The sequence below is a fragment of the Bubalus kerabau genome, chromosome 1 (assembly GCF_029407905.1).
Source record: "Bubalus kerabau isolate K-KA32 ecotype Philippines breed swamp buffalo chromosome 1, PCC_UOA_SB_1v2, whole genome shotgun sequence".
NCBI classification, from domain to species: Eukaryota; Metazoa; Chordata; class Mammalia; order Artiodactyla; family Bovidae; genus Bubalus; species Bubalus kerabau.
Window position 1 is genome coordinate 18,916,689 of NC_073624.1, and position 13,956 is coordinate 18,930,644.

Genomic DNA, 13,956 nt, shown 5'->3' on the forward strand with positions numbered 1-13,956 from the left:
ATGGTGGAGAATCCAACAACCTGAGTGCTTGAAGAATTACAATAGCAGAAGTCCTGCCAAAGTGAACAGAACATGTTATGTAAGGATACATTTTGTTTTTTTACTACACCATACCTAGCTTACTTTTACTAAAATGGAAAATAACAGCAGAAAATTGACAGAAAAATACTAAGATAAAGACTAGGTATATAAAATTGAGAAACATCTATACTAACATCTAAAACCCCAAGAACAAAAAGAGATGTCAGGGTAGAGTAGACTGAAGCCTTAGATTTACTGAAACAAAAAAATAAAATTGCCAATATAAAATTCTACACTCAAAACCATTCTTTCCAAGAATGAAGACCTCAAATGTGCCATTACCAAAATGCTGATGTAGGAGACCGCAGCCTCCATCCTCTTAAAAAAGACCAAACTTAGACAGCAATCAGTAAGAAAAACAGCTCCAGAAAGATGAGGAGTACCTTAAGAAGTCTGACCATGCCAAGATACTATCATTTTGGAGGCATCAGTACATCCTCCAAACCAGAATTACTCAGTGTCAAGGGTGCCAGGAGAGTTCCTCTCACCAGGAGGGTAAGAGCAAGCTGAGTAACCAGTGTCCCTAGCCTTTGAGGGCACCATATGAAAGTCCGGCTTCAGGTTCACTTCATGCAGACCTCCAAAGCTGAGCCAGTCTTATAGAGACGGTTAGGCATAAGAAAGAAGAGCAAAGGACCAATAGCAACCACATGGCAGGAGAAATCACAGTTCACAGTGACCTGCTCTGCAGACAGATGTAGCAGATTTTACCCCTGTAAGAATTAATAACCAGCACAGATGATGGTTTCCAGTAGTCATGAATGGATGTGAGAGTTGGACAGTAAATAAGGCTGAGCCCTGAAGAATCGATGCTTTCAAACTGTGGTGCTTGAGAAGACTCTTGAGAGTTCTTTGGACAGCAAGGAGATCAAACCAGTCAATCCTAAAGGAAATCAACCCTGAATATTTATTGAAAAGACTGATGCTGGAGCTGAAGCTCTAATACTTTGGCCACCTGCTGCAAAGAGCTGACTCTTTAGAAAAGACCCTGATGCTGGGAAAGACTGAAGGACAAAGAGAAGAGCAGCACAGGATCAGATGTTAGATAGCATCACCAACTCAATGGACATGAGTTTGAGCAATGAGCCATTGTTGGTCTTGGCCTTTGCTGCCTTCCTAGGCCTTCCCACAACCTGAGCACCTGCAACTATCAACTCCCCTATAGGGGCACCTGCAACAGGCCCCCAAAGCCAAATGCGTGCACACCATTGGCTCTGGCCACCACCACTGCTGGTCATGACCCTAGGCTCTGGAACCAGAGGCACTGCTGAGAACACTAACTACCATTCCAGTGACAGCAGACCCCCTGCAACACTTGCCAAACACCACACAGTTGTCAGTGCTGTGGACATCAGCAGCCTGAGCCAAACAGCCTCATGCCCTCCCAGACCCAGTGCCACCTTATTCCTCTGCACTTGGCACCCTGCAGTACATTCCAGTGTGCCGCTACCCAGAAGTGAAAGGCTTTCTCTACTGAAATCAGGACATAGAGTCTGGCAGAGGTGACAGCTTTTTTAAATGTGCAGACATCTACAAGAGAATAAGACATCAAGAAGAATCTGGGAAACAAAATCCCACCAAAGGAATACAGTAAACCTCTTGTAACCAGCTCAGATTAATGGAGATCTAAGAATTGCCTGACAAAGAATTCAAAATAATACTTCAAAAGAGGCTCAGAGAGTTACAAGAGAATTCAAATATTTATTGATAACAGGAAAATAATACAAATAAAATAAGAACAATAAAGACATATACTTAAAAAAAAAAAGAACTAACCAGATATTTTGAAGCTGAATAATAAATGAATGGGTTTTCCAGGTGATGCTAGGGGTAAAGAACCCGTATGCCAGCGCAGGAGATGTAAGAGACTCAGGTTCGATCCCTGGGTCTGGAAGATCCCCTGGAGGAGTACATAGCAACCCACTACAGTATTCTTGCCTGGTGAATCCCATGGACAGAGGACCCTGGTGGGCTACAGTCCATGGGGTCACAAAGAGTCACACATGACGGAGGTGATTTAGCATGAACACAATACAATGAGTAAACTGAAGAATTCAGTACAGAGATTCAACAACAAACTTGACCAAGGAAAAGAAAAAAAAAAAAAAAGAACCAATAAGTTAGAAGAAAGATCAGTTGAAAGTATCCAATTAAAGGAACAAAAAGAGAATGAAAAGAATATGGAAAGCAGTGGGAACTATGCACACCATAAAAAGAAACAATGTATTGAATGGAGCCACAGGAGAAGTGAAAGAGAAAACAAATAATGGCTGAGGACTTCCCTGGTGGTGAAGTGGATAAGAATACGCCTGCCAATGCAGGGGACATGAGTTCAATCCCTGGTCCAGGAAGACTCCACATGCCACAGAGCAACTAAGCCAGCGTGCCACAGCTGCCAAAACCTGTGCACCTAGAGCCTGTGCTCTGCACCAAGAGACGCCACCACAATGAGAAGTCTATGCACTGCAGCGAGGAGCAGCCCCTGCTTACCACAGCTAGAGAAAGCCCGCATGCAGCAAGGAGACCTAGCAAAGAAAGAAAGAAAGAAAGACTGAGAATTTCCCAAACCTGGGGGAAATCTGGAAAGATGATGCTGTGAAAGTGCTGCACTCAATATGCCAGCAAATTTGGAAAACTCAGCAGTGGCCACAGGACTGGAAAAGTCAGTTTTCATTCCAATCCCAAAGAAAGTCAATGCCAAAGAATGCTCAAGAAGCTAATAAGTAACCCCAAAATTTCAATTCAAAACAACCTTCTCCAAGACGCACAGAGTAAACTGTCCAAAAGCAAAGACAAAGAGAGAATTCTAAGTCTAAAGAGAAGAAAAAAATTGTCACCCAAGAGGACTCCCATAAGGAGATCAGCATATTTGTCCAAAGAAACCTTGCAGACCATGAAGAAGGATTGGAAACATACTCCACTCTCACTCAGTGGAAAGCAGCTCCCAGGAAGGGACAGGAGAGGGCATGAGAGAAAATGCTCCCTACAGAGTCACAGCAGATCCTGGGAGGGGAAAGGACCATCCCAGGCTCCCAGCACATCAGGAAATCAGTCCCAGGGACCGGGGCAGGGACTTGGGAATTTATACACCTGAGGCTATGCATCAACTGATCTCTACAGACAAGAGGTCACCTCTCCTGAATGCGGGCTTCTCTGCTCCCTAATGACACCTGGTGGGAACAGGTGAGGCCAGCAAGCAGAGCCTCTCAGAGCCCAGTGCTGGGCAGAGAGTCAACAAGCAGAGGGGAGCCCGGCAGATGGGGGAGAGGAGCCAGAGAGAGGCAGGCAGGTGCACGATTATCTCTGATCCAGTTACAAGGAGTGGCCATGACACCCAGCCCTGTGGACACCCTGTGTGCTTCACAGGCCAATGGACTCAGTCCATGCTCTGCAGCCCCGTTCCTCTCACACAGACAGGCTCCATCCCCCTTACACACACAGCCTCACACACTCCCACATACACATACATATTCTCACACAAATACACACAATCTCCCACGCTACTCAAACATGCCTCACACACCCTCACTCACCCTCACATACTCCTCACACACCCTCATACACCACTCACACACTGCTCACATACTCCACACACACACATACACACTCTTCACACCCTCACACACACAAATACATAAACTCCTCACACACACATACACCCTCACACACTCCTCACACACTCACACACACACACACTCCTCATACCGTCACACACACACACTCTCACACAGTCCTCACCTGCACACATACACACACACACACAAACACAAGCACAAAGCCTACAGGGGCACAGACACAGGAAACACGGGGACCCAGGGGCAGTGCTCACACACCAGGCACGTGGAGCATGTGGGAACAGCCCAGAGTCCCAGCTGGGGTCAGTCGCTGGAACTTGCACACACTGGGAGCCACTGGAACCCTAGAAGCTCCCAGAGGACAAGTGAGACAGCCGAGGGGACTCAGGCTGACCCAGCTCGGTCCAGACCAAAACTCACTGCTCTGTAGAATCTGCCACTATGACCAGTGGACCCCCCACAGGAGATGGACCAGTATTCACAGCCGGAGCGCTTCCTTTTCAGTGAAAAACACTAAGACTGCAGCTCCACAACTCCAGACACCTTTCCCTTCATCAAGGCCTGCACTCCCTGCTACGGACCCAGGAAAGAGGGGCAGCTCTTACCTTGACCACCCACCACGGTGCTGAGGAGGAGGACACAGAGTCCCCACAGGGAGAGGTGTCTGCCCAGAGCCATCCTGACCCCACGTCCTCAAGGTCACAGTCCCAACTGCAGGATCAGCCTGTGAGGAGGTGTCAGGGTGCCGACCGGGGTTTATATAGACCACCCCTTACACCCTCCCTCCTGAGAGCCAATAGCGACACCTTTCACCATTTCAGGCACTATCGGAGGCTGCATCTGCCACTTTCTGAAGCTCAGACACCAATGAGCTTCTGCATCTTCAACATCTCCTTATATGAGCAACACGGTCCTTGGACCTCCTGCTTCCATGGTCCTGAGAGCCGGGCCCCATAATCAGGACTGGCGTAGAAAACTATGAGTACCTTTCTTTCTTCTGATCACCCTGGCCGATCCCCAAGGACTGTGAGATTTTTCAGTCAGGTTGTGGAATCGATTGGCCCACAGGGAATAACTCTAGTGGAATCAAGCACTGATCTTCCAAGTACTGAGCTCAGGGTGGAAGCCAAGTACTAGAAGAAGGTTTGAAATACAAGAATATTTGTCAGGCCAGAAGAAAATGAGGACAAGGATTGCAGGAATTCACAGGTAACCATGGAGAGGGTGAGGCGGAAACCATTAAGTTGAGGGGATGAGTCTGCAGGTCTTTCTTCTCTTCTCAGACTGATCTGGAGACTGGATCCTGGAGAAGGTGTATTTATGCTCAGTTGTGTCCTACTCTTTGTGACCCCTGGGATGTAACCCGCCAGGCTCCTCTGTCCATAGGCTTTCCCAAGCAAAAATACTAGAGTGGATTGCCATTTCCTTCTCGAGGGGTTCCTCTAGACCCAAGGATCAAATCCACATCTCCTGTGTCTCCTGCATTGACAGGGAGGTTCTTTATTGCTGAACCACCTGGGAAGCCCTATAAGGGATTTTCACATATGCTAAATCCCTTTCCTTTTATTGCATTTCATTTTATGTGAAATACTCCTTTCACCTAGTCAACAAATGATGCTTCAGGAGAGAAAGAGATTGCTGTTACAGGAAACAAAGAGAAAGTAGTGGTCATCATTCAACCCTAGCCCTCCAAAATAGGAGTGGGGATCTCTAGAAGAAATTATGTAGCTTAGAAAGATTAACATTTTCTAAACTTCATGATTTCCACCTTTGGAAAGGGAGAGTTTGGTTTGATAGGATTCAGAACCCACCTGTGTTATTAGCCATAACTAAAGAAGATGCAAAATATTATTTAGGGGAACTGCCCCCAGAGAGGAGGGTAAATAGAAAGTATTCTGCTGCACAGTGGCTGCAGGCAAGGGGCAAAGAAGAGGCAAATGAAGCAAAAAAGAGAAGAGGGTTCATTCATTCTGAGTTCAAGAGGAAAGCTGGTGGCAAGAATGGAATTCCAGGTGGATTGGGGGCACAGAGCCAAGCAGGAGGGACTGATGTGCAGTGTGGCCATTGCTGCCTTGTTGTGTCCCACTGGTCAGAGAAGCCCCCAGATGCTCTCCAGAAAGTAGCCCAGGGATGCATATAGAGACTGAGAAGGGCAGTAAGGATGCAAGACAGAGCTCCCCCATCGAAAGTCAAGGTCACTAACATACTGCCCTCATTCCTCATACTCCCTCAGGCTCAAGATTCCCAAGATACACCTTCTGGTCCACACAAACCCACCGTGAGGCCCCCTCACCCTGACTCGCATCATTTCAGCACAAACTTGGGAAGGACTCATCTGGGACACAAACGCCCCAGAGTCCCCACCAGAGCTCAGAGATGGTGTCACACCCTTCCCCACCCACACACGAAGGTCTTAATGAAGCCAACACGGAGGGAAGCTGTGGGCCAGTCCACAGGCCTGTCACATCCCCCACTGGAAGGACCCCTCATCCCGGTCAGCAGACACAGCTTCTCTGTCCTGCCATACCCATCCTTCCTACTTGAGACTCAGGTAAATGAAAAGGGAGAAAAGTCAATTGAACACATGCTTTTCTCCCTCTAAATATGTTAATATTAACCTGTTATTTTATAACACTTACTTTTCCTGTGTTCCTCTGACTTCCAAGCCCCCATCTGTACATGAACCCCATCTCCTTCTGGATGCTTAATGCAGTAGTGATAATAACCGATTATAAATGTCAGAACCAGAATATAAACTCAGGTGCTAGGGTAGGAACAGGAGGGTAGGAACTAGAGTCGATGCTCTACTCCCCCTGGGACCCAGAGTCACCATTCCTTAACCAGTTATGGACTCTGCAGCATCACCAGAAACCACCAGACAAACACCTAGAACACAGGACGTGCTTCCTGGAGTCCAGTCATTCCTCCCACAGGATGACACAGGGATGTGTTTAGTGAACCAGGTGCACATGGTCTCACCTCAGGATTGAGACCTCATAGGTTACATACTGTTAGGGACTCCATACCCCGTTATAAAGATGGAGTGGGCTGGAAGGAGGGGCTCAGCCAGCGCAGGCAGGCTGTGCCCAGGCAGCACCCTCTACCCCAGAGCTGGGGATCCAGGGTCAGCATGGACCAACTCACCCTCTGATGAAGGTTCGTCTTCTCTGACACATAAGGAAATCTCAGTGTCTAATCCCATCCAAAATTTGAAGGAGGGAAGCTTTAGGGAGGACACTAACCCAGCTGTAACCCAGCTGTGTCCACGTGAACTTCAGGGGTCCACGTGAACTTCAGGGGTCAGGAGAACAGGCTCAGGAATCAGTCTGCCTGGCCTGACTCAGAGCTCAGCCACATACCATGTGTGTGACCTTGAACAGGGTCCTTGCACTCTCTGTATAGTGGCTTTGTCTGTAAAAGAAGAGTTATGCTTGTGTATAGATGACAGAGTTTTGGTTAGAATTAAATGAGTTGGCATTAGTAAGAGATATAACTAGTCAACAGTAGTACATCATCGTGGCGGAGAAACAATATTAGGGCCCCTCTCTCCATCCCATCCCAGGAACCCCAGGACTCCAGAACAGGAATTCAATTCTGTTACCTGGAGCCTTGACTGGAGCTGTCAGAACTCTCCCAGGAACCACATGCTGTGATGGTGATTGGGGCCAGAGTTGTGAGTCTTCCACACATTGCCCCTTCTCTCTGTGCCCCAGAGAGAGGTTCTACTGCTCATAAACCTCGACCTTACCAACTGTGAACCTCATGAACTAAGTTGTTTACTTGCTAATTTTACTTTATAAATGGACCTGGTAAAGTTCTGTGTCTAATTCACCTCCTTATCCCCAATGCCTGCTAATTAAAAATCCTAAATGGTGTCTCTTGTATACCTGAATGAATGAACGTCAACCAGGTATTTTACACAAATCATTTCAATCAAAAGAAATCTTTTGAGATATAATTTAACTTGATATGAAGACTTAACAGCACAATGCAAGTTGTGTCAATTGTTGTAATATTTCAATATGAATAAATGGTATAAGCTATGGTTCACTTCTACACTTTTCTGCAATGAATGCAGTCAATTGCAATACCAGAAACAAGGCTAGCCCCATTCCAAGAGCAGTGCTGAGAGAGCCAGTTCTAAACAAAAATGCTGCATCATTGTATATCCGAAGATAAGAAGACAGACCTCAGCACACTGACAGGTGAACACCATGAAGCCTCCTGGTCTGGTCTTAATCAGATATGGCCATGTGGTCCAGATGTTTATATACTTATCTTTTGGCATATTTTCAGTTCAAACCACACATAACTGTAACAGGAAGAAATTCTGTTATAAAAAAATTTAGTTTAACTGCTTCTGTATTGAATTAGAAGTGCAGAAGTAAAGAGCAGGAAGAATCCTGTTCTTTAACTTAGACTGTTTATTTCATCTTATGGATTGTAAAGCAATACAATATGTACCATTATTATGCCCAAATCACCATGAAAATATGGAGGTTTCAGAGGTTAAGTAATCTCTTTGCTGGGAAAATTAATAATTAAATATCCTTGGTAGAGGGACATTTTCAGGACCAATCAGAGTGACTAATATACAAAATATTTTTGGATTAAAAAATAACTATACAACTTTAAAAGGAAACAATTAATTGATTTGTTACACCAAAGTTTTGGAGACCCACCTCACCATCTGTGTTCCTTGTATGGATGAGACCAAGGTTGGTAATGGCTTCTTTACTAAAGACCACTTCATCACAAGGGCATGTGATGAGCTTGGTCATGAGCTGGCTGAGGTCCAGCCCATTATCTCTCTTCAGCCCTTTACAGTCTATAACCAGCAACATCTAACAGAGAGCGTGGCACTGAATTGACCTCATTCATTCCTCCATAGTGCAGCTTCAGATACCCAGAGACCAGAGCAATCAAAGCTACTAAATCAAAGACAAGCAGATTCTAAATGGAGGGCATGCAGACCAAGGACCCTTCCGCACTGCTGTTGGGAAGTAAGAAACCCTCCCACCCCAGACACCATCTGGGGGAGGAGAGACAAGAAGATGTCTCCTTAAATAGAGAAAATCAGTCTCAGCAGGGAGCTTCAACTAGAGTTGACAAGATAATTATTACCATAAACCCAAGCTAACTTGGGGGACAAATTTTAAATGGGAGAGTCTGCAATTTTAAATGGGAGAGTCTGTGTTAACTTTGTGGAACTTTCAATCCATGCAAACACCACTTGCTACTGCACAAGATGAAATCAGTTATAAAAATAGTGAATATTACACTTATGCATATTTGAATTCTAGAGGCACATTTTCAAGCCCACTACAGAAAGAAAATATGTGTATCTTTCCCTGTTTTTAGATGCACAGAGTTGTCACCTCCGTGAACTCTTTCTAATTCCTCCAGCTCAAAATTACTGCTGTGTCTCTTCAATCTGTAAAAACTTTCTTATTGTCTCTAAAGTGGGGGCTTCTTGAGAGCAAGTATTGTGTCTTGTTCTTCAATATCTCTATAAGGTCAAGTAAAGACACATAGAAGGAGTATAACAAACATTGGATAAGAAATGAACGCATGAACAAATGCTGAAAATCACTATGCAGTTAGTGATACTGAGTGGGAAAGGGAGGTGGGGGCACAAATCTGACTAATCCCACTTGGCACAGACTGAGATGGAGTAAGGAGTCAGAGGCACACCAGCCAAAGGATCCAAATAGAAAATGCCTTCAAGCCCACTCTGAAGGGTCAGATCACGTTCAATCTCTGCACAAAGCTGTACCTCAGAAGCTTCTCCAAGGAGAGAAAAAACTGACAGCACTGCTCTCAGGAGTTCTACTGAAGGACGTGGATAGACAGTAATACTCATCAAATAGCTGTATTTCTACTCCCCAGTGCCTCATTGTGGCCAATGAAACGAGGGTGGTGTCACCTGTGTCACTTCTGAGTGGAGGCAGGAAAAGCCCAGATGTGACTCTCTAGTCTGTCTCTTTTTCCTGCCCCAGAGGCTGCATGTTCCAGATGGTGCATGTGCAAGAGCCTCACTGACCACAGATGTCTGTAGGTTGTGATGAGTGTGCGTGTGTCTGTATATGAGTGTGTGTGTATGTGTGCATTTCTGTCTGTGTGTGTGTATATGTGTGAGATTTGGGGGTCACTTTATCCAGCAGCAGAGCAGAGTCTCTTCTGATGGATACAAAGGAGAAAGAAGACTTGAAAAGAAGACAGAATCTGTCACATGAAGCAGGTACTTTCCTGGATCTCCCCTTCCTTCTGTGTCTTCATCCCAAGCTGCTCCCTCAGGTCTCACCTTGTTTCCTCTGTTGGGCTTGGTTGTTTCTCAGTCACCATTTCTGATTGACCAACAACTAGATCTAAGTCCTGTTTAAGAGCACCCACCCCTGGTATATCTCCTGTTCCCTTTACATCACTCTGTGCTGACAGTCAGGCTCAGTTTCCCGAATTTGTCTCTTAGCATCTTGACCTTCACCCTTAAACAGCTCTTCTTTCCTCTGAGTTAGTCAGTTCATCATCTCTGATCCTGTTTTTACCTTCCACCAATCCTGTACTAATGAGAAGGCAACATGTACTTTCTAAGCCCCCTGTCTTTTCTTGATTTCCTGAACAAATCTGATTCCTGGATTTAGTGCTCCATGCACTTAATAACGGAGAAGGCAATGGCACCCCACTCCAGTACTCTTGCCTGGAAAATCCCATGGACGGAGGACCCTGGTAGGCTGCAGTCCATGGGGTTGCTAAGAGTGGGACACGACTGAGTGACTTCACTTTCACTTCTCACTTTCATGCGTTGGAGAAGGAAATGGCAACCCACTCCAGTGTTCTTGCCTGGAGAATCCCAGGGATGGGGGAGCCTGGTGAGCTGCTGTCTATGGGGTCGCATAGAGTCGGACACGACTGAAGCGACTTAGCAGCAGCAGCAGCAGCCCTTAATAAACTACTTCATCTTTGGTTAAGAAATGATTTTGCTGAATATTTTTTCCTCATCTCAAGAAAATGGCTGTTTCAAAACCTATATCCTTGTGAGCACAGCCCTAGGGCTTCCCTCATGGGACTTGGAAGGGGCTGGTGTAAGGAGAGGCTGTGAAAGTGAAGCTTCATTAGCTTCATGATTAATCCACCTCTGCTCAGAGTTGATGTAATGACCAACTCCAGAGCTATTGAGCTCATGTGGGTGGTCATTCTTAAGCCTCTTAAACCCAAGATTAGTGCCACTGGGATGGCCCTCATAGTTCAAAGCCTGTGTGGTTGCTCAGACTTGAACTCTATGAACTGGTGATCTATTGCACATGGAGCTTTGGTGCAGCTGAATCCAGGCTGCAGACCAGGAAAAGAACACGTGAAACACAGAAAAATGTGCTCCTCCTTTAACATCTAAAAGTCTGTGAACAGTTTCTCTTTTCCTTATCATCCAATCCTTCCACATCTGGGCATGCTCTCCAAGGCTCCTACAGACTGCAGGCATCTGCTGAGTCCCTGCCAAGGCCCAAGATTGGAGTGAGGCCTGTTCCTGTGTATAAGCTCTGTATTTCTGCTCTCTATAAGTTAATAGATGCTCAGTTCAGTTCAGTTCAGTCCCTCAGTCGTGTCCAGCTCTTTGTGACCCCATGAATCGCAGCACGCCAGGCCTCCCTGTCCATCACCAACTTCCAGAGTTCACTCAAACTCATGTCCATTGAGTCGGTGATGCCATCCAGCCATCTCGTCCTCTGTCATCCCCTTCTCCTCCTGCCCCCAATCCCTCCCAGCATTAGGGTCTTTTCCAATGAGTCAGCTCTTTGCATCAGGTGGCCAAAGTATTGGAGTTTCAGCTTCAACATCAGTCCTTCCAATGAACACCCAGGACTGATCTCCTTTAGAATGGACTGGTTGGATCTCCTTGCAGTCCAAGGAACTCTCAAGAGTCTTCTCCAACACCACAGTTCAAAAGCATCAATTCTTCGGCGCTCAGCTTTCTTCACAGTCCAACTCTCACATCCATACATGACCACTGGAAAAACCATAGCCTTGACTAATAGATGCTCAACTAATGTTTATTGAATGACTGAATGGTACTATTCTAGACTTTTAAAAGAAAGTATCTTAAATATAAAGAACTAGTTTTGAGGACATCATTTAGCTAATTGATACCTTTTTTTTTAAGTCAAATGCTTTCAGCAATTAACAGGGCAAAATTTGATTTTCTTTTTTTTTTTTTAATTTTTTTAATTTAATTTTATTTTTTAACTTTACAATATTGTATTGGTTTTGCCATATATCAAAATGAATCCGCCACAGGTATACATGTGTGCCCCATTCTGAACCCTCCTCCCTCCTCCCTCCGCATACCATCTCTCTGGGTGGTCCCAGTGCACCAGTCCCAAGCATCCAGTATCGTGCATCGAACCTGTAGTGGTGATTCATTTCATATATGATATTATACATGTTTCAATGCCATTCTCCCAAATCATCCCACCCTCTCCCTCTCCCACAGAGTCCACAAGACTGTTCTACACATCAGTGTCTCTTTTGCTGTCTCGTACACAGGGTTATTGTTACCATCTTTCTAAATTCCATATATACGCGTTAGTATACTGTATTGGTATTTTTCTTTCTGGCTTACTTCACTCTGTATAATAGGCTCCAGTTTCATCCACCTCATTAGAACTGATTCAAGTGTATTCTTTTTCATGGCTGAGTAATACTCCATTGTGTATATGTACCACAGCTTTCTTATCCATTCATCTGCTGATGGACATCTAGGTTGCTTCCATGTCCTGGCTATTATAAACAGTGCTGCGATGAACATTGGGGTACACATGTCTCTTTCAATTCTGGTTTCCTCAGCGTGTATGCCCAGCAGTGGGATTGCTGGATCATAAAGCAGTTCTATTTCCAGTTTTTTAAGGAATCTCCACACTGTTCTCCATAGTGGCTGTACTAGTTTGCATTCCCACCAACAGTGTAAGAGGGTTCCCTTTTCTCCACACCCTCTCCAGCATTTATTATTTGTAGACTTTTGGATCACAGCCATTCTGACTGGCGTGAAATGATACCTCATAGTGGTTTTGATTTGCATTTCTCTGATAATGAGTGAAAAGAGGAGTTACCCCACGTCCGTGGTCAGGGGCAGCAGTCGAGAGTACCAGGCTGTGACGGCGCAGGAACAGCCGAGAGGAGTTACCCCGCATCAGCGGTCAGGGGGGACAGCCGAGAGAAGTTACCCCGTGTCTGAGATCAGGGGCGGTGGGCAAGAGGGGATACCCCACGCCCCTAAGCCCAAGGCCAGGGGCGATGGGCGGGAGGAGCTACCCCATGCTCCCACGCCTGAGGTCAAGGGCGGTGGCCAGGAGGAGCAACCCCATGCCCGAGGCCAGGGGCGGTGGCTGGGAGGACCAACCCCACGTCCAAGGAGCCATGGCTGCACAGGCACAGGAGGGCCTAGAGGAGCTATCCCACGTTGAAGGAAAGGAAGGGCTGCGGTGAGGGAGATACCCCTCGTCCAAGGTAAGGAACAATGGCTGCGCTTTGCTGGAGCAGCTGTGAAGAGATACCCCACGCCCAAGGTAAGAGAAACCCAAGTAAGACGGTAGGTGTTGCAAGAGGGCATCAGTGGGCAGACACACTGAAACCATACTCACAGAAAACTAGTCAATCTAATCACACTAGGACCACAGCCTTGTCTAACTCAATGAAACTAAGCCATGCCTGTGGGGCAACCCAAGAACGGCGGGTTATGGTGGAGAGATCTGACCGAATGTGGTCCACTGGAGAAGGGAATGGCAAACCATTTCAGTATTCTTGCCTTGAGAACCCCATGAACAGTATGAAAAGGCAAAATGATAGGATACTGAAAGAGAAACTCTCCAGGTTAGTAGGTGCCCAATATGCTACTGGAGATCAGTGGAGAAATAACTCCAGAAAGAATGAAGGGATGGAGCCAAAGCAAAAAGAATACCCAGCTGTGGATGTGACTGGTGATAGAAGCAAGGTCCGATGGTGTAAAGAGCAATATTGAATAGGAACCTGGAATGTCAGGTCCATGAATGAAGGCAAATTGGAAGTGGTCAAACAAGAGATGGCAAGAGTGAATGTTGACATTCTAGGAATCAGCGAACTGAAATGGACTGGAATGGGTGAATTTAACTCAGATGACCATTATATCTACTACTGCAGGCAGGAATCCCTCAGAAGAAATGGAATGGCCATCATGGTCAACAAAAGAGTCTGAAATGCAGTGCTAGGATGCAATCTCAAAAACGACAGAATGATCTCTGTTCGTTTCCAAGGCAAACCATTCAATATCACA

At 45.9% G+C, this 13,956-nt stretch overlaps 1 protein-coding gene across 1 annotated transcript in view; it reads right to left on the reverse strand.

The window, feature by feature from the left end:
• The window catches only part of LOC129644243 (antigen WC1.1-like), a 60,513-nt gene extending 56,179 nt beyond the window's left edge, over positions 1–4,334 (reverse strand). The window contains exon 1 of the mRNA XM_055569775.1: positions 4,262–4,334. Within this exon, the coding sequence (XP_055425750.1) occupies positions 4,262–4,334 (73 nt within the window). The remainder of the gene's footprint in view (positions 1–4,261) is intronic.
• Positions 4,335–13,956: the final 9,622 nt, after the last annotated feature.